Source organism: Pseudopodoces humilis, chromosome 3 (assembly GCF_049639895.1).
Source record: "Pseudopodoces humilis isolate 2021_Gansu_Grassland_sample_001 chromosome 3, ASM4963989v1, whole genome shotgun sequence".
Taxonomy (NCBI): Eukaryota; Metazoa; Chordata; class Aves; order Passeriformes; family Paridae; genus Pseudopodoces; species Pseudopodoces humilis.
In genome coordinates this window covers 100315161-100340409 of record NC_142202.1, presented here as the reverse complement: position 1 = coordinate 100340409, position 25249 = coordinate 100315161, and the positions used below count along the sequence as shown (strand labels likewise).

Genomic DNA, 25249 nt, shown 5'->3' with positions numbered 1-25249 from the left:
ACAATTTTGCTTAAGCAAATAGTCTTTTCAGTCTGGTTGCTGTAAAAGCTGACAATCTTATTGTTGTCAGCTCTTTTGTTCTTAAAAATATATTGTTATAGATAAAGTTAATAATCAAAATTGTGTGAAAATCCTAGGAACAGGATGAGGAACAGAATTAAATCCTTCACATAACAAGACAATTAATTCTCTTTATTTATTTGCATCAAGCCTGGGCAATTAATCAGTAAATACTGCATTCTTTATCTTATCTAAGCAATTAATTCTCCTGATTTAGGCTGAGAACTTATATAAAATTCTAACTGGAACCTCTAAGACAGCTGTGTTAAAGCAGGAACACTATCATTTATTTCTGTTTTTTAGTTACTGTCATGCTTTACATCTTCTGTAAGGACATGCATATCTATGTGATATTATCTGAGAAATTAGCTTAAGTTTTATGATTTCTACAACTGGAGTGCTAATACAATTAATAGGTGTGATTGAGTTTGCAAAATCATGAAAATGGTACTTTATATAAGTTTTATGTTCAAATTTCTGTGAGTGGCAGAAGTGTCACAGGTAATTCAGTCAATCCTTCCCTCAAAATACTCTGTGTCAAAATGAATGTAGACTCTCCAGAGGTGTTATAGCACTAAAATCCATAAACATAGTAGTGAATGTTGTTTTATAACTATAATTAAACAGCATTTCATCTCCATCAATCTAAAAATTATTTGGAAAACTAAATTTAGATTTGCTGTGACAATGGGTATATTAACCAATGGAGGAACTGTAGTCTGTGGTTTGAAATTAAGCATTTTTATTTTCTCTGATTTCTGCCATTGTGTTGAAAGTTGAGCAAAAATTAAAATTTTACTCTAATGGATACTTCAGTATAAAAGTCTTGAAGTCTAAAATGCATAACAGTTTTTGCAAGTGAAACAGACATATCTTAAAGGGGGGTTTATTATGACTGTGTAATCTGGTCACAAAGTATGAATTGTTTGAATGGCTCTCAGGAGGCAGTGACCCATAAGAAGGAAATGTAATTCAATGTTGAACTGAGAAGGCTGAAATAATTTTAGTTAGTCCAGTGTTAAGATACTCTAAATTAATGTATTATCAGCCCTGCCTGCTCTACATGTAGATCTTTAGATCCTGCCTTTACATTAATGGGCCAATTCTGTCTCCATATATTCCTGTTCACTGTTTGAAGAAAGCTTACCAGCACTTGTGCATACATGAAAGAATTGTTTAAAAACATTATGTTTCAAAGCTGTTTTGAGAAAATAAATGCCTTCCAAAATTAACATACTGTGAAAATAATTTATCCTTGTTCCATAAATATAGAAGAAGTGTGTGTTAAAACAAGCACTTTGTGTAAATCTATGGAAATAATATACTTTGATGAAATTAGGAAAATCCATTTCATTAGGTCCAGCACATCCTGAAACAGAAAGCCTTTGTCCTGGTGGCTTGTATTCTTTCCATATTCCATTATGCAAATGTGAGAATTCATCAGGTACTTTGCCTCATTGCTTCTACCCTCATTCCATATCTGCTTCAGAAAAATCTACATACCGTGCACAGACTCTCAAAGCCAGCAGCTTCTGCCCACAACATCAGCTTGTTTTAGTATTACTCACACGTCAGCCACATTGTATTGGTTGTATCATGCACAAAGAGAATTCCCATTCCAGTGAGTTTAGAGTCTGAAAGTATCAGGCCTGGTGCTCAGTTCACACAGAGCAATATAATCCCTTTTAGTGCAATGAACTCTGTATTACACAAGCAACGGATTTGCTCGTTGTTTCAAACAGGTGAAGATTTTCTTTTTTAAAGCAAGACTAGGAACAGGAAAGAAATGTTTTGTATCAAGCTCTGCCATAGTACAAGAAGAGAAAAAGGACTGGTCAGAAAACAAAGAAAATAATCCTATTTAATAGAATAAAAAACAAAGTCATACCCACAGGTAGTTCAGAGTCATGTCAAGGTACATGTCTGCTTCTGATGTGAACTCTTCAGACACCGTTTTCCCCATTCCAACCCCCACACTGCAATTCGGGCACTAACAAAAAGCCTCCCAGTGCAGTCATCCCAGTGGTATCAGATGTCACTCCCCTGCAGCCCTGGATGACAGCCCAGTTCATTCACCCTGTGTGTTTTTCATGTTGCTTGCGTGGGGTTGGGATCATGCTTATTGCTTATCTACCTTGTCCAGGTCAGATGTTATTTGTTCTGTGTAATTCTGCTTCCTGTGGCACATTCAGCCTGATATGTTTTTTTCACTTTCTGTCTCATACTGCTAACTTCTCTCTGCAGATATTGGCACAGCTTAGTGCAAACACCTCTTTTATTTGAACAGTCTCTAAGATTTTCTTTTATTATTAGTGGTTAGCTAGTTTCCCACAATCTTCTTTCTGTAGAGCAGATTTTAAATGTAGCACATCCACATTACAAAATTCTTCCTCCTTTTCTTCATCATGTATTTCTGTGTTATTTTGTGAGAAATTTAAGACAAAAATCATAGTACTGATCCATTTTTAAAAAATAAAAATTTTGCCCAAATAACCCATAACCTGATCCTTCTTAAAGTATAATCTTATTGTAAGTATGTATTATCCTCCATTCTCAAAGTTACATCACAAGTTCACATGGCATGTTTTGGTTACCCAGCAGATGTCATTGTAAATTTCAGAATTTCACCTGAATGCAGACCTGAATGTTCCCAAAGTTTCCAATGAAAAGATCACATCTGTAGTATTGCTTCACATATGTTTAGTTTTCACATTTTATGCTGTCCTTTCCTAATTGGAGTTCCTTCCCTATTTATTTTACTGGCATTTTGAATTCCCAGATACTTTTCTGTCTGCAAAGCACAGCTACTGAATTGCATGTCCAAACGCAACCCCTGCCAACAGCAACCAACCCCTTCCTCATTTCACACTGCCTGTTCAGCTTATCTAGGTGTCCAGTTTATGTGACATTCTAATATCAAGCTCAGCATGAAGGTTAGACCCTCAATTTGTTGAAGCTGACATACCTTCCTACATCTGCCAGACCCAACTGAGAGGCTGACAGGCTCTGCCAGCCAGCTCCCACAAACTACAAGCAAGTCTCCACAGGCTCCTGGACCAGGGAGGTTCCTCTGGAAACCATAGAGAATATCCTACACTGCACTGTGCAGCTTGTCTGGAACCCCCAGAGTGGGATTTACATGAGACAGCAGTGTAGTTATGCTAACATCCCACTCCACCCAGGATAATACACCTGTGAAGCCTACGCAGAGCTGGACAGTGGCTCCAACAGCTCAGCTAAGCGGACGTGATTGCACAGCTCTGCTTGGTGTTGGGTAGAAATGCTGTGTACTTACCTGTGATTTCAGTCAAATCAGCCTCTAAATATTCTGCCCCACCATCACTGTAAGAGTAGGTCACTCTGAGGAACAGAGTCCCGAGTCACTTAGACAAGCATCAGGTTTTTCCCTGGATCTGCCTCTTTTGTCTCCTCCGCCAATCATTCAGCAGTGGCAGTTCTATAAGTGGTATGAGAAGCTCTGTTCTCCCCCTCTCATTCCTTCTCCTGAGTGGTTCTGTCAATCCATGGTTGTGTCCCAGGACCACCACCTCACGGATGTGCTCTCTGCCTTCTAGGAGAGCAGCAGCAGGGATGTCTTGCATTTTTTCCCTGGCTTGGACATGTCTTGCATCTCACATTTGCCACAGGTTTATTCACACTGTGCTTACTGTCCCAGTCAAGTGCCACAGTCAAGTGCCAAATTGCCAAATTTTATTGTTGTTTGCATCCTTATCCTGCTAGTAGTGGCCACATATGAAGGCCACCAGTTTCACAGAGCCACCCAGCCTTTCACAGGAATAATAATATCACATTTTAGTGGTGACACACAGTAACACAGTGTCGAAAGAGTGACACTTGGACACTCTGCACTGGGTACCAGGAAGTGGGCAAGAATTAACCACTCCTCATCCTGATTTACCAAAGACCACTGGACTTCAAGCTGGGCCTGCTCTAAGGCACTGAAATTAAAAAGCAAATGAACAATTAAATTCCTACATTTAGATTGCGTGTCCAGACATTTCGAATCCAACCAGGATCTTTCATCAATGGAATCTGAAAGAAACAAAACATAATGAAAAATAATGTAGTTAATTAACCATACACAGAAGTTAATATATACAGGCCTCAATCATGGTCCTTGAACCCAGCTTCCGTGAATACCTCTCCTAAGATGTGGATTTGTAAGCCACATGACCTTTGTGTCATCCTCACTTTTTATCTGGACTGGGAAACATTCTCAATTCTCTCTTTCCACCACCTCAGTTTTTAGGGGTTTTGCAGAAGGATTTAGTCCCCTGCTAGTAGGATAAGTATCATCAGCTGGAGAGAACTTGGAAACCAGCAAATTCTGTGAGCTCTGAAGAAAAATAGACCACAACAGTCTCTGTTTATTCTTTTGCAGGATGGGGATGCCAAAGATCTTCTCATATGGCATCATCCCTAGATGTGTTCACGGTACAGGAAGACCTCTAGTACCCAGTAGGACAGGAAAAGCAGTTCTGTAGAACAAGAAGAACACACTTCAGCCCCTTTGAAGCAACCTGGTGCACAGGGTCTGCATAGCAGAGGCATGAGCATATTCCATGAGTAATTCCTCTGCAGACAGGCAGCACAGGAGCCTCGGCAGAGTGACTGTACTTCCAGAGACATAGACCACAGCTGAGGTGACAATTAATGTGACAGCCTCTTTAAGAACGCACAGAAGTAGGAGTGAATGGTGATTTCATTTTTAAAGAAGCCACAGTTGCAAGACATATTGACATTAATTAATACCCCCACTAAGTAGGGTAAGTTTTCAGTGTTGTTTGAGATGAAGGGACACATATAAATAAAAGGAAAAGTTATTGAAGAGAAATTCTGAATTGCATTTTTTAATACTTCTTATTCCATAGTGAAATTTCATACTGAAAGGACCAACTCTACAGGATTAATAAAGATTGATGATGATGGTGATAATGATGATGATGTGAACAAACAATTTGAAAGATTTCCCTTTCTTGCCTAGAAAAGCTATGGTCAGATTTCCTGGTGGTGTGTTCTCAAAACAACCATATTCCCTCATATTCAAATCTCAACGTATTTCAAAGAACAAATGCTCACCAGGAAAAAAACCAAACATTCTGCTCTCTATCATTCTCAAGTTATATGACAACCAGAATACTCTGTGGAATCCTACTGAGAAAATAGAAAAGGCATGAAATGATCCTTTTTCTGAACTTTCTTCCATTTGAATAAAGACCATGAAACCATTACAAATAGGGAGTAATCCGAAATAGCAAAACAAACACTACAGAAACAAATTCACCTAGTTCTGGTAGGTCCAGTTCTTAAGGGTTCCATTACTGTTGATTACACTGTTAATTACACTCACACACTCTGGTACATGTATAATTAGAATATCATTTCATGTTGGGGATGTGACAAGTAAGTTTGAGGTGACACAATCAGGAAGACAGAGAGGTCTGGCACATAGGCCTTCTCTGTTCACAACAATATTGCACTTGGAACATTCCACTAAGGATTGCACCACAGTGTTTAAACAGAGTTTACCAAGTCTCTCAACAACCTTATAGACCAGAAGATATTATAAGTTTCATTTATCAAATTAAGAAATTGAAATATTAAATTACTTACTCTGCATTACAAAGGAATTCTAGCACCTGAATGAGGAAACACCTCTTTCCACATGGGCCATTGTTTTAACAAGTGGTCTATCTTTTTTTTTTCTCAGAAGCAGAATAAAAATACTGGCACTGTTACACCAATAATTAAATGATCAGTAATACTCTTGCAGGTTAGATTAATAATTGAAATACAGATGCATGATGTATGCAAATACTGAATTCAGTATAATTGCCTTTTCCTGTTGCACGTGCCTGCTTATATTTAAGAGGTATCATAGAGTAGTTTGGATTGGAAGGAACCTGAAAGACCATCTGGTTCCAACCCCCCTGCCATGGGCAGGTGCACCTTTAATGAGACTAATGTGCTCAAAGCCCCATCCACTCTGGCCTTGAACTCTTCCAGGGATGAAGCACCCACAACTTCTCAGGCCAACCTGTTCCAATGCCTCACCATCCCCACAGTAAAGAATTTCTTCCTAATAGCTAATCTAAGCCTACCTTCTTTTAGAACAGTTAAAAGATGTTCACCCTTATCCTACAAGCCCTCATTAAAAGTCCCTCTCCAGCTCTCTTGTTGCTCTTTTGGTACTGGAAGGTGCCATAAGGTCTTCCCAGAGCCTTCTCTTCTCCAAGCTGAACAACCCCAATTCTCTCAGCCTGTCTGCAAAGGACAGGTGCTTCAGCCCTCTGGTCACCTTTGTGCCTTCCTCTGCACTTGCTCCAGCAGTTCCACATCTTTCCTGTGCTGAAGGCCTCAGAGCTGGGTGCAGCACTTGATGTGAGGTCTCAGGAGAGCAGAGCAGAGGGGCAGAATCACCTCCCTCACCATCAAAAACGCTGCTTTTGATGCAGCCCAGGACACAGTTGGCTTTCAGGGCTACAAGCATACATTCTTTCTTTTTCTTTCTTTCTTAAAAACAATCAAAATTCCATGATCCAAAAAATAAATCTCCATAACACCATAATAGGAACTGCCACAGGAAAACAGCATGTTTCACTGGCAGAAAAGTCAACAGTGTGTTGCAACAGAGATGGTAATTTTAAAAAAGTGCTGCTGCCTGTGCATTCAGTTCCTCTGAAAAACAGTGATCACAGACAGTCCTGTAAAACATTCTTTGTGTATGGGTGCAACAACCACGCGACTCTACAGGATCCCTGCCAACATTTTGAAAGTACAGTTAATTGTTTTCTTGCAGTGAAGTATTTGATCTTTTGAGTTGTCTAATCTCTGTTCCTGCTCACATTTGAAAAACAGCCCTAAGGAGTTTTCATTCAGACCTGCAATTAATGGAAAAATTTAGTATTTAATGAATTATATTTTGTCCATTTTTTGAGGGACTTTTGTATATCATCTGACTGCCTTTCCTATTTAGTAAGCTTGGAAATGTAAACTGACATAAGTAAAAATGATTTTAAAGCAGACACAATGCATTAAATCTTTCCTTTAGATGTGCCAGCCTCAGCAGGCACCCTGCTGACCTTAGAGAGCAAGCTAATGTGGGGAAAAGATGACCTTGTGCTTAAGCTAGTGAAATAGGACACAAGTGCTATTCCTGTACAAGACAATCAGAATCGAGGCACAGGCAGAGGCACTGGGACACTCTGGCCTGTCCCTTGATGCTGGAAAAACAGCACTTGTGGTTGGGCTTGGCGCTTCCACAGCCAGCTGGCAGCTCCCAGCTTGGGAATGAGCACAGAGCATTTCCAGCAGGCCTCTCAAGGAGGCCAACTTGTTTTGAGTGCTGATGGAGCTTAATGGCAGGAGGTGACTGGATCACACCAGGTTGCACAAAGGCAGAGAATGGGCACTGTCACTGTTTAGTATTCTACCACCAGTGTAGCCAAGAGATCCAGAGCTCCTCTGGAGCTATCTGAGCTTTTTTCCTTCCAGGAGTGTGGGTATATCATAAGCATTATTGAACAGTTTTCCTGATGTCTAAAATAAATAATATACTCCTAAACTGTCAAGTGAAATTGAATAATATTTATAAGAAAACTTTAATTATTGGTGCAAAGAAAATTTTGCCTTTTGGCCTCTAAAGAGAGTTTTTATGACCCTATATTGCCCAGTCCGTAAGCATTAAGCCAAACTGTACTTTTCCCAACTATACATGGAATTAAGATATTTCTTTTAGCTGACAGAAGGTGAAGTAAAACAGAAGACTCAGGGATAACAGATATGGCCTGATATCTGCAGAAGAACAGAATAGTCTATATTTCATACTCTTGCTTAGAGGGAAAATGTATCTTATTATAAAAATATTGCAAGCAAAAAATAGTAGTAATAACTGTAATACATTCCCCCTTTGGAGAGATATGGAAATGCAGTGAGCATGAAATGAAACAGGAAATATTTAGGCATTAGGAAAACTTTATAATAGTAGGAGCACCTGGTATGGCTTGCCAGAAGAGGCTGAGATCTCTCAGAGCAGGCTGAACACACATTTGACATAAATGTTTTAATTATAGTTGAATTTGCCTCTAGGCATAGACATGGGCCAGGTGATTTCTGAGTCTCTTCCAGCCTTGTATTCTGTTAGTCTGTGATAAAGTGACATGGCAGAATGACAGTCCATTTTCAGGAGTTCTTTCCTAACAAGGAAATCTCACAGTGGGAAAAAATTCAGAAACTGGTGATGAAAACCCTGTTTCATTAAATGCTTTGAATTTTAAAAAAATACTGCAGAAACAAGTTATAGGGAAGCACAGCAGAGTGGCCAAGGGATGGGTAGGGTGACCTAAACAGCTCTTCTGTCTCAAACTTCTGACTCAGTCTCACAATATCACCTGATTGGTGTTTAGCTCATCACACTGATGCAACAGGTGTTGTAAACAAAGTTATTCATTTGTGAATTACTCAAGTAATTTAAATCAAGTTCCTACAGTAATCATGCCTCTAAATGTAGTTAAGTACACACTGAGTGCTTCATTTCTGCTAATACCAGATAGAAACATCCTATTACTTCCCTTGAGGAGCATCTGATGCCCAGTGAGTTGTATTTTCCCTGTAGTGTGCGTGCCTAGTGCAAAGCAGCTGGTCTGTTTCTTCACAGAGAACCAGAGTAGGTACCATTTGTGAGGAGATGCTATCTCCACTACAGAGTAATTTTAAGCAAGAAAGAGGAAGGAGGGCCACTTTCAAGGTAGGATTGGACAATCCCATTGCCACATGACCACATTACCTTTCTAAGTGACCTAAAGTAAGAAAACCATTTCCTAGCTTCTCAAATAAGTCAAGTTTGACTGACAACTTTAATTTTCCTGGGGAGGTTGTAACTAGTCAGACAAAGCTTGGGACATCAGTAAATAACATGGAAAAAAATTTAACTAGCAAGAGTTCTGTCAGAAACTTCAGTAATGAGTTCCTAGTTAAAGGGCTTGATTTTCTAACACTCCAAACAAAAAAAAAAAAAACCAACTTGTCTATATTTATGTTTTATAAGAAGGCTACCAAAATAAAGCCACTGGTCTGTAGAAGGCAATATGGGAGCTGCTGCCCACGGATATGACCACAGAACAGTTTAAGTACTTTGCAACATAAAAGACAGAGTCAAGTTTTATCATATGAAACAGAAAAAGCACAAGAACGAATCAGTTCTGCTTTATCACCTCACTCAAACCTGGCTCAAAGTCAAAGAAGCCATTATGCTCAAGCACTCTGGTAGCTCCAGGGTCCCAAGGCATCACATGGAGACAGAGGAACAGGGGTAGGGTGGGAAGATCACAGCAGTTTGGAGTCTGCTTGCTTGCCCAGCCCTCAAGCCTCTATTTCTCTGGAGACAGCATGGGTGCCAGTGCAGCTCTTGCAGCATGAGCCTGCCCCTTCCTTGCTGAAAATATGGATACTTGCATTGTTATCATAGAATGGCTTAGTTTGGAAGGGACCTTAAGGACCAACTAATTTTAACTTGCCACCACCATGGGGAGGGATGCCACACACTACACCAGGTTGCCCAAATTTCCATCCAACCTGGCCTTGTATGCTTCTAAGGATCGAGCATCCACAACTTCTTTAGGAGCCTGTACCAGTGCCTCACTCCTCACAATACAGATTTTTTTTTTCCTAAAATATAATATAAAACTCTCCACTTTTAGTTTAAAACTGTTCCCCCTTATCTGATCACTTCCTGCTCATGTAAAAAGTTGTTCTCCCTCTTTTTTTGCAGTCCAAGTACTGGAGGGCAAATCTAAGGTCTCCTCAGAACCTCCTCTTCTCCAGGATGAACAATCTCAACTCTCTCAGCCTGTTTTCATAGGAGAGGTGTTCCAGCATTTTTGTGTCCCTCCTCTAGACTTGGTCCAACAGGTCCATGTTCCCGCACTGACGACCCCAGATCTGTATGCAGCACTCAGGCAGGGTCTCACCAGAGCACCTTTTGATGGAGCCCAGGATTCATTTGGCTTTCTGGGCTGAGGGTGCACATTAGCAGTTCCTGTTGAGTTCGTCATCCACCACAACCCCTAAGTCCTTCTCTGCAGGGCTGCTCTCAATGAGCTCATCTCCCAGTGTACTACATCAAGTTCCTAAATGATTTTGAAATCCAGATGTAAGCTGAATGCTTTGTAAAAAAAGTGAGAATATCCATGGCATTTCTGTCCTGGAGCTGCTGCAAACTGCAGCTGGGCTCAGGCATGTTCATTTGCTCACCACACTTTGAAGTGAGTTTGAAATAAAGATAGAATTAAGGACTGAAGGAAAGACACTGTGAAGGTGTTCATTTAGCCAGAAACCTCACTGAATTATGTCCCAGGACTGGGTTAACACAGGGGGCTCTGGTCTTTGAAATACACCCTGAAAGAGCCTCATTCCAGGTCTGGATTCTTCCTTCTGAGCTCCTCCCTTTTCTTAACCTCACCCTAATCTCTCACAGAGAGAATTATCAGCTGTTTATCTAACGTCTTGCAACACATGCTGATAAAGGCTATTTTGTCATCTCCCACAGACTGTTCAGCAGGGCAGGGCATGTTTGGCTGCCACCACCATTGGCAGAGGTGGTGGCCCCACCACCACACCAGCTGCAGTTAACACTGCACCTGGGAATGTTTCTCTTAGGAACCACCCCAGGCTACCAAAAGGTGTTTCATGAGGTGATGTATCCACATCACCTGACGCTCTCACCCCACCCTCCCTCATGGCATCAGCCTTTCCAGACCCAGAGGCGTCCCTGAGCAACTTCTCCATCTGCCGTGGACATGGCAGCTCCTACCCACAGCTTTCCCCAGACCATGGAAGAGGGCAGTACATGCCCTTCACCAGAGAAGGGTGAAAATGGCTGCTCCTCCTCACAGCCAGGGGCAGAAAGCTGGTGGGTTGAGCTTCACGACTGCAGTACTGACACGGCCGATCAGCTTAGGCTTGATGAGGCTTTGGGTCAGCCAGACCCTCATTGTTAAGAACAAGGCAAAAGAGCTCAGAGCTAGATCTGGCCGAATGTAGGATCTGCAACCATGAAAAATCTGTAAATTTTGGCTTTTCATGATACAGAGCAAACAAAACTGATCTGGCCCACTGAAGTTCCATCTGAGACACAAGATACGTGCTCAGCCATGTAAACAGAGGACTCTCCAAAGAGAAAAAAGGAAGGAACTATTAAGAAGTTCTTGATTTAGTTCAGAGGGATTCTGATCAAGCAGGTACAGCAGCAGAGCTGAACTGGCTGCAGGCTTGCTTAAAGACTTGAGAAACTGGGTTTGTGCCACACACTGGATCCCCAGGCTCTCCAGCATCCAGCAGTACACAGAGCAAAGCTGGTACTGCTGCTGTGCTGCGCCTGCTCCTCAAATAATACCAGGATCAGACTGTGTTTTTGCCTGCTAGCAAACTTTGCCATTGGTCACATACAAATACCTTGTACAAATAGCTTATAGAAGCTTGTGGGGAGCCTTCAGAAAGGGACATTTCCCTAATCCAATTTATTTTCTGTGCAAATTTAGGCATGAATTTTAGGAGTGGGGATGGGGTTAGGAAGATGACAGCAAAATACTTGGTGCTGTACACTGAAAAGCTGCATGAGACTTTCACATTATGAATTGAACCCTTTGTCCATTTGCCTATGGCAGCTGCCTCCATAGAGGCATAAAGGTCATGGCAAGTGGGAGGTAATGGCCATATCTGGGGCGGACCTCCAAAACCTAGCTGGGCTTTTTATTCTCTCCATTTATTTACTTTGTTTACTTGTTGGCTTACTCAGAGGTCTTCCCTACGGGTATCATAGCTATTTTAGGCTGCCAGTGATGCTTCCCATCCCCCTGTCCATTGATTTGTGGAAAGCCTCCCATCAGAATGCAATTTATTTAAAGAATATTAAATTTTGCCACAGAGGTAAGCTCCTTCAAGTCAGTATTGATATGCAAGTACTTGCACATAAGTCACTGTCCAGAGTCATCAAGGGCACCAACAGTGATGAGCACAACAGGTTTTAATGTATGGCTTCATGACAGGCTTGATAGAGCCATAACTAGCCTTCATTAAAGTGTGAGTGAATTAAAATATACATGGGTTTTTTTCCACTTTGTCCATATAGGAAAAAAAAAAAAATAAAAGTAGGTTTGCTGTTCTTTGAAACCCTTCAAGCATTCAAATCTTAAAGCCTCACATGCACCTTCCTTACAGCAGAAAAAATTGTATTGTGTGTAGTTTTGGGGAATTTTTAAGGGATTTGCTAGCCACAGCTTTTTAAGACATTTATGTCATTTTGTGGAAAATAGGTATGTTTGTGATATGAACAGAGACCTTGTGTCCCAAGATCAGATTTCTGCAGTGGAACAACAGAAGAGGAAAAACAATCCTACATCTGAGGGGTAGGTCAGGAAGTTTGGAAACTTCCATTCCAGCCGGCACTATTGCAGGCTGTCTGTGCTCTGCTGCACAACCCAGCTAACCTCACTCTGCTTCTGTTTTTTTTAATATAAAACAGAGAAACATTATCAACTCAGACTACTGTTATGAAAGTGAATTTCTCAGTTTTCACAGTTTCTGACTACATTGGGTCAATACACAGGGCTCACATGGAGTAAAGACTGCGTGTATGCAAAAGTAAACACATGTTCATAAATAGACTTTGGAAGCAGCTCCCTACTGGCTCTTGTCCAGAAAGGCAGAAAATAAGGAGGAGGGGAGTGTGCCTCTTCATTGCAAGTGATTTGTTTTTCTCGCTAATGCTACACATTGTTCAGGACTATTTCTAGGAAAAGGCAGTCATAAAATCCAATCAATATAAGCTGCAACATTACTGACTAGAAGAAAAACAGCATGTGCTGAACAGGAGGAAGTCTTTGAATAAAATTCTTGGAAAGAAGCATCTCAGAATGCAGTGGGCCAGGAACATTTTTTCTGTGGTACACATTTAGTATATGTTCACGCAGAAAGATTTAAAAGTATTTATAAATATTTTTAAATGTTAATATTGCCTTGGGCTTAACTGGCCTTTAATTAATACTAAAATAACTGCATTGGTTTTGAAATTATTTTACCATGTTGCAATATCACACTTTCAGAAGTTCTCTGCTTCTCCTACTTTCTTCAGTATTTTGCCTAAACAAGGCTCAGTGGCCTGGCAGCCATCAGTCTCTTTGCTAAATGTCATATAGTTTTTCTCCAGGCAGGGCAGTGCTGTGGGTGAAGATTTACAGATCCCTGGCTGTAGAGAATGAAGTTTGTCATCAGTGGACACTCCACAGAGGGCTGTCTGACTCAAGAGTTGAGCAACCCCAAGTGTTTGTTTTACACTCCTGAAGATGCCACTGCAGCTAGGCTGGTGGTGAAGCAGCGCTGGATTGATAGAGCACAACCAGCTGCCCTCAGGAATGCTTTGGACTGTGGTTTTTGCATTTATTGTTTAAGAACAATATGGAGAGAGAGGTTACAAGACCTTCACCTCCAAACCTCCCCCGAGCATCCAGCAACACAGCCAAGGCCATCAAAGATCCACCTGTGTCAGTGGAGGATCCCAAGTGCTGTTTCTGTTACCTACACCGAAATGATTTTCCCAGAAATAAAATCAAGGGAACATTCAAAGCTCCATGTTGTGAAAAATCTTTTATCAACTAGTTTGGACTTTAAAGGTACTCCTGACTTCAATGGATGAAGGATTTCTAACTGTTCTGTGAGAAATTAACACCTCCTGATATTCCAGACTGGTGGGATTAATTTTTAAACTAACTTAGATTAAGTAGTCAGCAAAAAGAAAGATGGTGGCAAGAAATAATCTGTTCACTGTAGCAGGCTCCTGCATATTTCCTTGTTTTCATTTCTTTATGCAATGCCTGTAATGTAATTACTCCTCTGTGAAGGGATTCCTGCAGAGGGCAAGCACATAAGTCCCGCTGTTCTTATTTCACTTGAGGTGCCAACACAAGATTTTACCTTTTCAGAGCCTTTTTCACCCAGGCCACAGTCTTCATTATGTGGCATCAGTTGAATAGAAAGATATCCTTTCTCTGGGCTGGATTGTTAGTGCTTGTGTTTGTGAGATAGCGCTGAATTGAAATGAGTCTCCATGGTATCAAATTGAAAGATATTTAATGTAAGAATCCTACTATATTCAGCCCAGATGTACCTCTCTGACTTTAATGTGAGAGAGTAGTTCCCTTAACTTCAACACCACCTTTTTTTAAGTGGGATTAGATCCTGGAGCTGCCCCTTTTACCTTAAATATTCATAAGAAAGATGGTTACACCTGGATTCCCTTTCTAATCCACAGAGTGTTGCACTGTTAGAGCATAATCCGTTTAAGTTTACTTAGCATGGCATGACATAGAGCATTTAAATACAAACTTTTTTCTCTAAATGTACCTCTGACCCATCTTGGAAAGATCATTTTCATAACTACCTGCTATTCTTTTCCCATTAAATGTTCCGTCCTTTTCCCCCACAGGATAAATCTGCTTTAGTATCTCACCTAGAGCATCCCACTTCCATGAAGGTCAGCTTCTCTTCAGCAAAGGTCTCATAGTCAATGAAAAATTGAAAACAAGTGCAAATACACACTGAAAATCAGTTTAGCAGTCAAAAGAACTTCCTTTGTTGCAGCATTAAATTATGCCAGAGTTTATCAAGTATCAACTTAAACTACGGTTTATAAAGAAAAAGAAGATGCACAAAGAATCACATTGTATACTGCTGTTTATTGGACTTCAGCAGTGCTTTGCAGCTTTAATTGGGGCTCACTTTGTCACATACAGTACAGGGACAAAATGAAAAGGCTGTGACAGGATGCCTCTTCTGTGAAATTCTCATTAACTTATGTGAAATTTTCCCAAATCTTATCATTCAAAAGTCTAGGCATTCATTTGCTCTCTGCTACTTGCCACCAACTTTATTAATATAATAAGGAACAAGTCATCATTAATGTAGGCTGCCTAGGATGAGCTAAAGGGCTTGTTTGACATGTAGGGTCAGGAACATGCTGCAGTTACCACAAGGCCAGCAAGTAGTCAGGAAGTATGTGTGTTCCAGCCTGGTTTCAGGAATGCTTGTCTGAGGATTTACAAAGCAGAAAATAAATTACTGGTGTTGCCAAGCAATTAAGACCACTGTTCGATAGCTGTGAATTGAGACAAGCCAGTTAAAGTGAGGAACTGCTTCTTCCAAGTGTAAATGTTGTGCAGATTCCTAGTGAGTAGCATCTTCCCAAACCCTAGAGGAAGCCTAAGTGAGCTCACACTTCCCTCTGCAGTGAGTGGAGAAATAAAGACAATTCCAAGGACTAAGTTACTCCAACAGGATTGTTGCCTTTGGACTGTAGAAATAAATCCTTCAGTGGATTCAAACAAAACCTATCTTTCCACTGAAGTGAGGAAACAAACCTGCAGTATCCTATTTTGTTCCCTTTTTTTTTCTCCAGTGTGGGCGCAGATCAAATGAATCCACAGGAAAACGGGAAGTGGGAACCTCAGGGAACCTCTCGAAATCCCTGGAGTGGCTGAGATTGAGGTTTCTTCCCCAGATGCCATATGAGGAAGAGCTAGACTCTGACACCCCTGGTGTTTGGCAGCCCTCCTCAGTGGAGGGCAAAGGCTCCTTCCAGCTCCTGCCAAAAGCTAAGGAAAAGCATTGCTGGGCTGGAAGCAGCCCAGTTCTTGCCTACAGCTTACATGGGTGCTGTGTGGAAGGGAAACCTTTTCCCCATCAGCTGGTGTCCCCATGCCTCTGGATCTGTTGACCCTCACCCTCCATCTCTGCTTCACTCTTGCCATTGACCCCCATCTGTTCCCAGCCTTTCTGCCAAACCAGGATCCATCCCCACAGGCTGTCCTGCTTTCTTGTCCTTTCCTGCTCACAGGCTACAAGTAAAGTTCCCAGCCCAAGCAAAAGACAAATATCTGGATCCTACAGTAAGCACTGGGCTAATTCTCAGTCCAGAACATTTTCATAGTTCCGCATCCATTGCAGAAACTTCCTTCTCCTATCTAGCTGCACAGAGCTGTCAAGAAAACTGAGGAAACTTAACCATTGCCACTCCTGCTGCAAAAACCTGCCACCCCTCAGGCACAGGCTGCCTGCAGGAAATAAGACGCCTGCTTTGGTCTTCTTGCAGTCATGAAGCGCTGGTATAGTATGTCTGCCAAACCACTATTAATAAACCACCTTTTTGTCTGTCACAGAGTTATGCCAAGATAAAATGCCATTCCTTCTACCATCCATCTTCTTTTTGTTTCACAGGTCCTGGCAGAGCTCTCTTTTCTGTACTATTTCCTGATCTAATGAGATTTTTGCAGCACTTATCAAGGGAGGAAGAAGATAAAATTAGTGAATTAGTCAAATAAATAAGAGTTAAAGGAAATTTCTTGTACTCAGTTATACCATTAGGGTCTGACTATCCACAACCTGCTCTCCTAGGGGGAAAAAAGAGAGAAAGTGTATTAAGTTTGAGGAAAACATGAACTTTCTAGCATGGGTTATCTACAAAAGTATTGCTGTGGTCTGTGCCCATCTTCATGGGCTTGTCCTTTACAAGTCTAATACAGCTGCTGGAGGGAAGCAGGAGCAGAATTTGATGAAAAATAGAGCTAACATCTTTCATTTAAATTCCAATCACTTAGTGTTACTTTTCACATAGAAGAGGAAAAAAGTTTTATTGTGTTTGTAATCTGTTTATTTTCTGCATTACCCTGCTCCCACACAGCACAGCCTGATGGATGTCACAATATATTGCAAAAGGTGTTATTAATATAATCCCCTTTCAACAGATGGAGCAGCTGAGAAAGTTGCAGAGGGTTATTGAAACTCATCCAGCAGTGTGAGGGAAAATAGCTGTGTCATCCTGTCTCAGGCCAGCGCTGGCTGACCAGGACAAGAGCCACAGATCATTTCTCAGTATTAGCTGAGAGTCAAGTCTTCCTTGACTTATATTCAAGTTTTGGCCTCTATTGCACAAACAACATTAAATTTCCAGGAGAAGGGATTTAGGAGCACCCAAACTTTTTTTATCAAAGGTCATATCTGTAAGCTTTAATTTAGCTCACTTGCAATAACTATTGCATTTCCACTGACCTTACAAAAGCACCAGGACTCATGCAGTGAATCCAATTTAGCTAAAGAAATAAAGATGGAGGGCATATAAATACTCTTTGGGAAAAGTCTTCTACAGGTTTAATCTGGATTTTTGAGGTTTTTTTAATAATGCAACAACAGATTATGGAAACTGTGGTTTGTTAAAAGAGTTTTCAAATAAAACATTTATTGAAAGTTATTTAATTATTAAAGAGTATATTTCCATTGAATTTCCAGTGTCTGTCCAAAGGAATGCTTCCCCTCAGATGCTTTTGACTCATAAAAACCTCTAAGCAAAACTGTCAGAGTGGAGTGGCTCAGAAAACTATAATGAAAGAAAATCCTTGAACTCTAGGGATTTTTCAGAGCTATTTACTGAGATGGAAATCCCACAAAGCCTCAATTTATCTGTGATCCTTCTCTGACTTAAAATATCCAAGAAATAATGATTCCATGGGATCATAAAATACTTAGAAAAAGATAGGTAATCCATCATAATTTCCAGATTTTAAAGGAAAATTAATGATTTTATTAGCAAAGCTATGCTGAATTCCTAATTGCTTGTGTAAGTAAAAATTACCCTTGACTTGCCTGATGATATATTGTTTGCTTTTAAAAGGTCACCTCTGTCCTGTAGCAGATTGCAATATGGATGGTGATAGAGTGAAAGCTGTACCTCATGGAGACGGTGAGCAGAGAGAATACCCCAGCACAATGCAGGAAAAAACACTCCTGAGATTAAAAAAAAAAATAAAAGTGAATAAAAGCTTTCAAACTGTTAGCAGGTTAGCAAGGTTATAGGTACCCGCAGGTTATCAGGTAAACAAAATATCTCAATATAAGGATACATCCAGATTAACTGACCTTTTTTTTAAAAGGTACATCCAGTTTAATTGGTTTTACTTGCTACAAGCTGTTAAATATCATATGGCCTCGTTTCTAAGAAAGGGAAGATAAATATCAGGTGTCAGCCAAAAATAATATGTGGGACCACTGGAGGGCACTTTTGATTTAAAAATCCCTCACTTTAAAGGCCTTTTGGCAGCAATACAACCTGCAAAAGCAGGAGGGAACAGAACTAGGGCTTGCCAGTTTTTAATGTAAATTTACTGTTAAACATTTATTTCATTATAAGATATTTTGTAGCCCAGAAGAGCTTGAGGAAATTCTTGCAAATAACCTTTATGAAACATCTATTCTCACTAACTTTTTTTTTCCTTATTACATATTTTCGCAATGCGACTGTTTTGCCCTGGAACACATAACATTAATGAATCAATTAATTGAAACAACAATTATAGATTGGTTTATAATGAAAAAGACCATATTTTTTGTCTGTGTTATTATGCAGACACATTGCTAGCTCTTCACTGAAAAGAAGAATATGCTAAAACTATTCACCTGATCCACGGATCAGATATCTGCCACTTGGTTCAAAGGCTACAAGTTCCTGAAGGAAAGGCTCCAAGTTTACTGAAGGAGTAAAGAAGGAGCAAAGAAAAGTAGCAATTCTCTGTGTGCTGGATTAATTTCTAGACTAATCCTGCAAACTTAATCCTCTCAGCAGTCTTCCTTAGATGATTGATACAGTTCACTTCAGAAGGAGAGTGGGCCTGAATAAAAAAGAGATTTATTAGACCAGCTGTCAGTGTCCAGTCTGTCCTTTTGCGTTTTTTTCCCTCGTTGACTTAGGCCTTCATGAAGGGGGGCTGCTTCCTGGTCTCCCTTGCTTGGGAGCAGCCATGCAATTCCTTGTTCCCCATTTCTATAGGGCAAAGTGCAGTTTGCTCATTCATTATAGCAGAGCATTTCTCTGCAAAGCCACAAAACCAGCATAACTACATCAGACCGAGGCTTTTGTGAAATTCAGAAGCCAGAAGTGAAAATAGGAAAAGAGGGCAAGAAAAAATGGAAAACACATAAATGCCTCCATCAGTTATTTTCTTCTTGGCTTTTCTGAATAGGAGATGAAGAATTTACTGTGAGAGGGCATGCCTCCATTGCCTGGTAACACTGCCTGTAATATAGCATCTGCTGTGTTTGAGTAAATTATTGCCTTTTTGTGCTGTGGTCTGTGGTTTTGATGACGAGCTTCCTGAGGGACTGTAAAGATAAAAATCACAGCTTGGTACTTGTTGAAGATTTAAAGAGCTGTAACTTCTAATTGGTACTACTGAGGGATAAACAGTCTTTTGCCTCCTACCCCTGAGCACCGTGGCAGGGTCACGGGAAGCTGAACCTGAACAAAACCCACACTGAAGCCCACAAAATTCATCCCTACAGGACAGAACATAAAGAGGCTCTGCAAAGCTGAGTGAAGGCTCTCCTTTGCTCTAAGCTTTGTAGGGAAACCATCCTAGTACAGCAGTGGCAGGCAGCAGCACAGGTGTAAAGAACTCAGGGATGGTGGTGAAGTTACAGCAATAACTACCAGCTCCATTTGGGACAATAATGATCACAGATTAAAGGGGAAACAGTTTCAGGAATTTGTTTTTCTCTCTGCACTAATATATATGATATTACTGGTAATTTCTCATAAAATTAGTGGCTGATTTTCCTATGAATGTGGCTACTGGTACCAAAGAGAGAAAACTGATTCAGAGTATGGTCTTGGGGTCACTTCAGTTTCTCATTCCAGGAACTGCAATCCCAGGTGGCATTTTAATGCACAGTGCATCTGACCAGGGAGCGTGGGGCAGTGTGAGGCAGTGTGTCCTGATAGGATGGCCATGCAGGAGGCTTTGAGTAAAACATTCCTCATTGCTCCTTTGCTCCACAGGCAAGCATGGCTTTGCTTTCTGCTCCCATGCTCACTCTCACACCTGACTCTAGCCTTCACCATATGTAGCTCCATTTGCAATTTCTAAATTATTTCTGGCTCTGTAAAAGCAAGGAGATCCCCAAGCTCACTTGATCCCATTTCCTTAACATATTCCCCATCCCAAATATATAATTTCAAGCAAAGTAGAAGACAGTTCTGTATTTTCTGGACCATTTTTGTCATGCAGGCTTTTCAAAGATCTCCCCAGCCTGTGCACATTAAAAACAGAGGGGAAACATTCTGAGGTGCCAAAACCATGGTCCTTTTTTTATGTGCACACCCTGTTTGTGGCATCCAAGGCCTCACGGCTCCCTGGGTAATGTCAGTGGGAAATGCTCAGCTGATGACAGCCCAGCCCTTATCTGCTCATTGATTTGGAACAGAAGCTCTTTGGGAAGATGCAATGGAAGTGTCAGACTAATGCTGCTTTTCAGGAAGCTTTTTCTTACCTCCCAGAGACAGGGAACTTTAAACTGAAAAGAGTTTTAACCTTTGCCATGACTGGTAACAGCTTGATAAGGTTTTAAATGCAGACATCTGAAAACCGGTGGCAGGAAACTAATATGTATCACTGGTTTCAAAAATCTCAGGTTTTAAGACAGCTCTGGTTCTTTGAGATATGTTTGTGCTTTCTGTCTGGATCGGGTTTTTCTTATCTGCTCCCCTTTTCAGAGTGTTTTACACTTGCAGCCTAGACCTCAGCAGGTTTTGTTTAGCTGCTCAATTGGAGCTGCTGAAGCTCAGCCTTGGGCTGACCAGTCCTTGGACTGTGGCCTTCACAAGGTGCAAACTCCTACTCCGGCTGAGGCTGAGTTGTCACAGGCCACCTCAAAGAGTAGGAGAGGCAGAAACAGAGAGGTTGAAACTCTGCTTGTATTTATGGGAACATATGATAAATAAATAAATGTAATTACAGCATTACTCATCATGTAAATTAAGGTTATGGTGCAAAGCAGTGCAGGTGACAGAAGCTAAGGGGTGAAGCAGCTGACAGCTACTCATGGCCCTTTCACCCCCGTGGACCAAGCTGAACTTTCAGATCTATATTAAGACAGGGCAGGCTCTCTGAGACATGATCTCCAGATACAGAATGATCACTGACCTCCCGCAACCTGCCCTAAATAAAATGCAAAAGGACTTGGCCTGCACTCAGCTCCCCAAAAAGTGAACCACAGGAAAGGGTCAGGGTTCAGCTTACTGTTTGTTTTTCAGGAGGTGGGAAGGCAGCACACGTGCTTGATGCTGGAGGAAAGCAGATCTGCAGTGAATACCCTTGAGACTTATCTACCCTTGCAAAAATACATCCTCCACTCTCTGAAGGGTCAGACCTCCAAAATGGGAGCAAGAAGCTGCAATGAGGCAGCTCCTGCTCCCCTGGCTGCTGCCGCCAACCTGCCGGGCACGGCAGGGTAAGGCCGCTGTGGGGGAAAGACGCTCCTGCCCCTGAAAAGTCTGGAGTCTGCTCAGGAGATGGCTGCAAAAAGGCCACCAAAATAAAACAGAAGGACAGCCGACACCGTGGCCCCTATGCCCAGCGCAGTAGTTGATCCCTGTGTCCGAAGTGATACAGATCAGCCGCAGGTCAGAAAGCAGGGGGGAATCAGGCCCCACGGCGAGATCCTCCTCCGGCAAAGGCCCGTGGCATGGGTCGGTCACAGATCTCAGAGCGCTGCCATGGGCAGGGACAGCTGGGCACAGCCCTGCCTGCAGAGGTGCTGTCCCTGCTGCAGGGTGCAGGACTGCAGCCCCGGGGCGAGAGGGCTCTGCCTCAGGCTCCGAGCCTGCACAGCCCTGGTGGTGTGAGAGCAGCCCTGGCCCTCCCTGCTCTCCTGACTCACCCAGGACAGCTGCTCAGGGCAGCAAAAGTCTCACGGTGAGAAACATGCAGGAGTTCCTAGATCTCCAAAGAAATCCATGTTACTTACATTGCTGTAAGTACTTACATTGCTACCCCCTCTGGAATGTGGTGAATCCAGGACTGCCTGCAGCCCCAGAGGAATGACAGTGCTTTGTCATGTCCAGTGGTTTGGCCTGGGATGGGGAAGAAAATGATGGAAATTGGCCCTGAGGAGCCAACCAGTCCCTCTGCCACGGCAGCATCAGCTGCAGCAGCAGCACTGGCAGCAGACGACAACTGCAGCAAGGTGTTGCATTTCTGGACGGCTTCTCCCAAAGCATCTCAAAACACAATAAAAGATTCAGGTTAAATGAACCTAAAAATTATTTGTGTAGGCGGAAAATGAAGGTTACAACTTTCAAGTGTGCCTGTTTAATTTGAGTACCCAGTGCAAGTGGCTCAGGGAGTATTTTTACAGATGCTCCTTGTGGTACAGGTGAAAGTTGTAGAAATTCTGAACCTGAAGGTCTCGAGCAGAGATCTTAGGGCACAGCTACCTAATAATTTGAAACACTAGCAAATAAAACCTGAATTTTGCCTAGGGCACTATGGGAAGTTGTAGTTGATGCAGGAATTTGCACAGTTCTCCTGGATGTCTGCTGTGTTTTGACAGGCCCAGTTTTGACCATCATCCCCACATGTTGTATCAGCTTCTCTCAGAGATGCTTAATTTATTGTTATTTTTATTTATTCCTCCTCTGGAAAAGACATAAGTGTACAATCTCATTCATAACCCTATGGAAAGCAAATGTCTGTATGACGCCATATTTGTTTGGTCCTCTTGCAACATCACGATAAATCAGAGGAAGTTTGAAGTCAATGCTTACAAAAACAAATTTTTGCTTCTGAAAGCATATAAGTTTTTAATCACATGCTGCATTTCAAAGCTTGTGGCTCATATGTTTTTATTTGCACACCTAGGGAATCTTTTTATTAAGGAGCTCTCTGAGATGAGATTTTAATGTTCTCAAATATATGTATTCTGTCATCCTTTCCAAGGACCAAAATTTTTTCTGTACTCTACAACATAGTGATAGGCAGAACCACTTCAGTAAATCTATAGAGGTAAGTGTTTCTTCTTTTCTGATGTCCTCAGCAGAAGCCCAAAGTCAGCAGCTCTTAAAGGCCCATAGCAACAGTTTCAAATGATATTTAGCACATCTATTTCTATCAGAAATCTGATATTCTTTATATGCTGAATAACACTGTTATTTTACTTGTAATGAAATTTACACATTCACTGCAAAGCAGATTGTTCAAAGGAGCAGTGGGATCCATGACTTTCCTTGGCAATTTAGAGACTTATATATGAAAGAAATTCCTAGAAGGAAACTAAAACTGAAGTGCATATCATAAAAATGCAATAGTTAAAATATTGTGTAGGATATCTTAATTTTTAATAAAGGTGAAAGGCAGGTGCTCAATGGCATTTGATGTTTAAAGAAAAAAATAAAATCCCTGACTTCTTTGTTTCTTCTTGGTTTAGTTTATATTGAACATAGTCTTGATGTTCCTTAGTGCTCCAACTATCAGTGAACTCATCAGTCCCATGTCTCCCCACCCAGCCTCCATTCTGCTCAATATGTAGGGAATTTTCAGTGGAAATAGAAAGTTGATGCCTTTGTTTAACTTAGAGATAAACACCTATGAACTATCTTCTGCTCTGTCAAAAACAGACATCTACCAATGCACAAATGCCAGGAAACCTGTGTCCTGATAGTGAGAACAACTGGTGCTTATTTTCACCCTCCCTGCATGTTCCTCCAAAGATGAGACTACTTTAAATCCATGTTCCTATCATCAGCTAAATTAATTTATTCTATACATTCTACCTTCAAAAAGCAAAAGTCTCAGATAATTCCTTGGATACCTGCAGGATATATCAGTTCTTGACATATCACACACATTCATGCCTGACCACATTTAGAAACCATTTCAAATATTGTCATTCCCTGAAAAATCATAGATGCATGAATCTATAAAAAGATATGAAAACCATATCTATTAATTTCAAACATATATTGTTTTTTAACCACTTTAATGCTTTTTAAAAAGTAATTAAAAGCCTTGGTTATAACCCATCCTTTTCCTGAAACTTAGCAAATTGCCAGGCAGAGCTGTTCCTATTTCTACCCAAAGTCCCTTCAAAAGGAATTCATCCTCTACCTTTCTGCACAAAACCTGTACTGACCCACATCCTCTCCAGCAGCATTAGGCATCAGCCTAGACCTTAAACACAGGACCATGCAGCCACTATTAGGGGTGCATCAGTGCAGATTTTATTTCATTAAGGCAGCTTCAGTCTTACTGAGAAAAAATAGCAGGACATTTCTGTTTTTCACTGGCTTTTTAATGCATACCTCCAGAGCAAATGTTGACACACTGTTCTTTACATCCTTTTCCCTCTATTATCCCTAAAAGCTACCTTTCAACAGTGTAGCTTTGCACATCCAGTAAGACAGCAAAGCAGGCAGTACAGGATCGGTCAGGTTTCCTTGTAGAACCTGGCATACACAGGAGAAGCAAAACGTTTTTCCCATTCAATTATTTTTTAAAAGTCCACAGGCTGAACTAGAAGAGACAACCAAACCATCGATGAAACAAAGACTTCAACAGCAGACTGAAAATGCTGCTGATACTCAATACTATTGAGGGTCACACAGCACAGCTTGTTACATTTTTCTAAAGCTTTAAGTGTTATTTATGCCACTGTAGGGCACAGTTTCTTACCCAAGACCAAGGGGAGCCAATGGGGGTCTCTGGATGATCTTCCTCCTCAGACATCCTGAGCTGCTAGTTTTTCCCTGTTCTTCACATACACCACTAAAGCCACTGTTGGTTTCTGCCATATACAAAAACACTGCCTTCAGATTTTAGCTGTAGACAACAAAGCTCCTGAGAATATAATTTCGCAGCGATCATGTTCTTGCTAATTTTACCTGCCGAAGTTCTTGGAAGCAGAGTCAGAGCAAGCAGAGAAACCTGAGCTCAGTAAACCAGAGCACACTTTCCTTGCAACTGACTCCTCAAGTTCTCTGGTTCGGTCAAAAGGTTCAGTGAAAATTAGAGCCTGAAAAACACAAATTCACTTCCAGTCGGTATCCTAATGTTCATATAAGATTTTATGGTCGTACAGTTTACTGAGGTATAAATTCCAGGAACAGAATACAAGGATTTTTAATGCCAACATTTTATTACCATTATTAGTCATATTTTGTATGGATTTTAATAGTTTATTTTTTTTTCAAGACAAGCTCTTAATGCCAAAATCTAATTCTGCCTTTCTGCCTTTCTGCACAACTCCACAACCTAACTATAAGAGTGAGAAGGCTGCACAGCTTTCCTGTTACTCT

The 25249-nt window shown here is 41.2% G+C and overlaps 1 protein-coding gene across 4 annotated transcripts in view; it reads right to left on the bottom strand.

Annotated features, from left to right (window-relative positions):
* The window catches only part of LPIN1 (lipin 1), an 82490-nt gene extending 57709 nt beyond the window's left edge, over positions 1 to 24781 (bottom strand). The window contains exons 1-3 of one of the 4 annotated variants that reach the window (XM_088052718.1): positions 24627 to 24764; positions 17770 to 17910; positions 4057 to 4113 (exon numbers count right to left, since the gene is read on the bottom strand). In XM_088052718.1, coding sequence (XP_087908844.1) covers positions 4057 to 4104 — 48 coding nt within the window. In that variant the 5' untranslated portion in view covers positions 4105 to 4113; positions 17770 to 17910; positions 24627 to 24764. The other 3 variants (XM_014251421.2, XM_014251419.2, XM_014251423.2) reach the window with 3 other exon arrangements.
* Between the last annotated feature and the right edge of the window lie 468 nt (positions 24782 to 25249).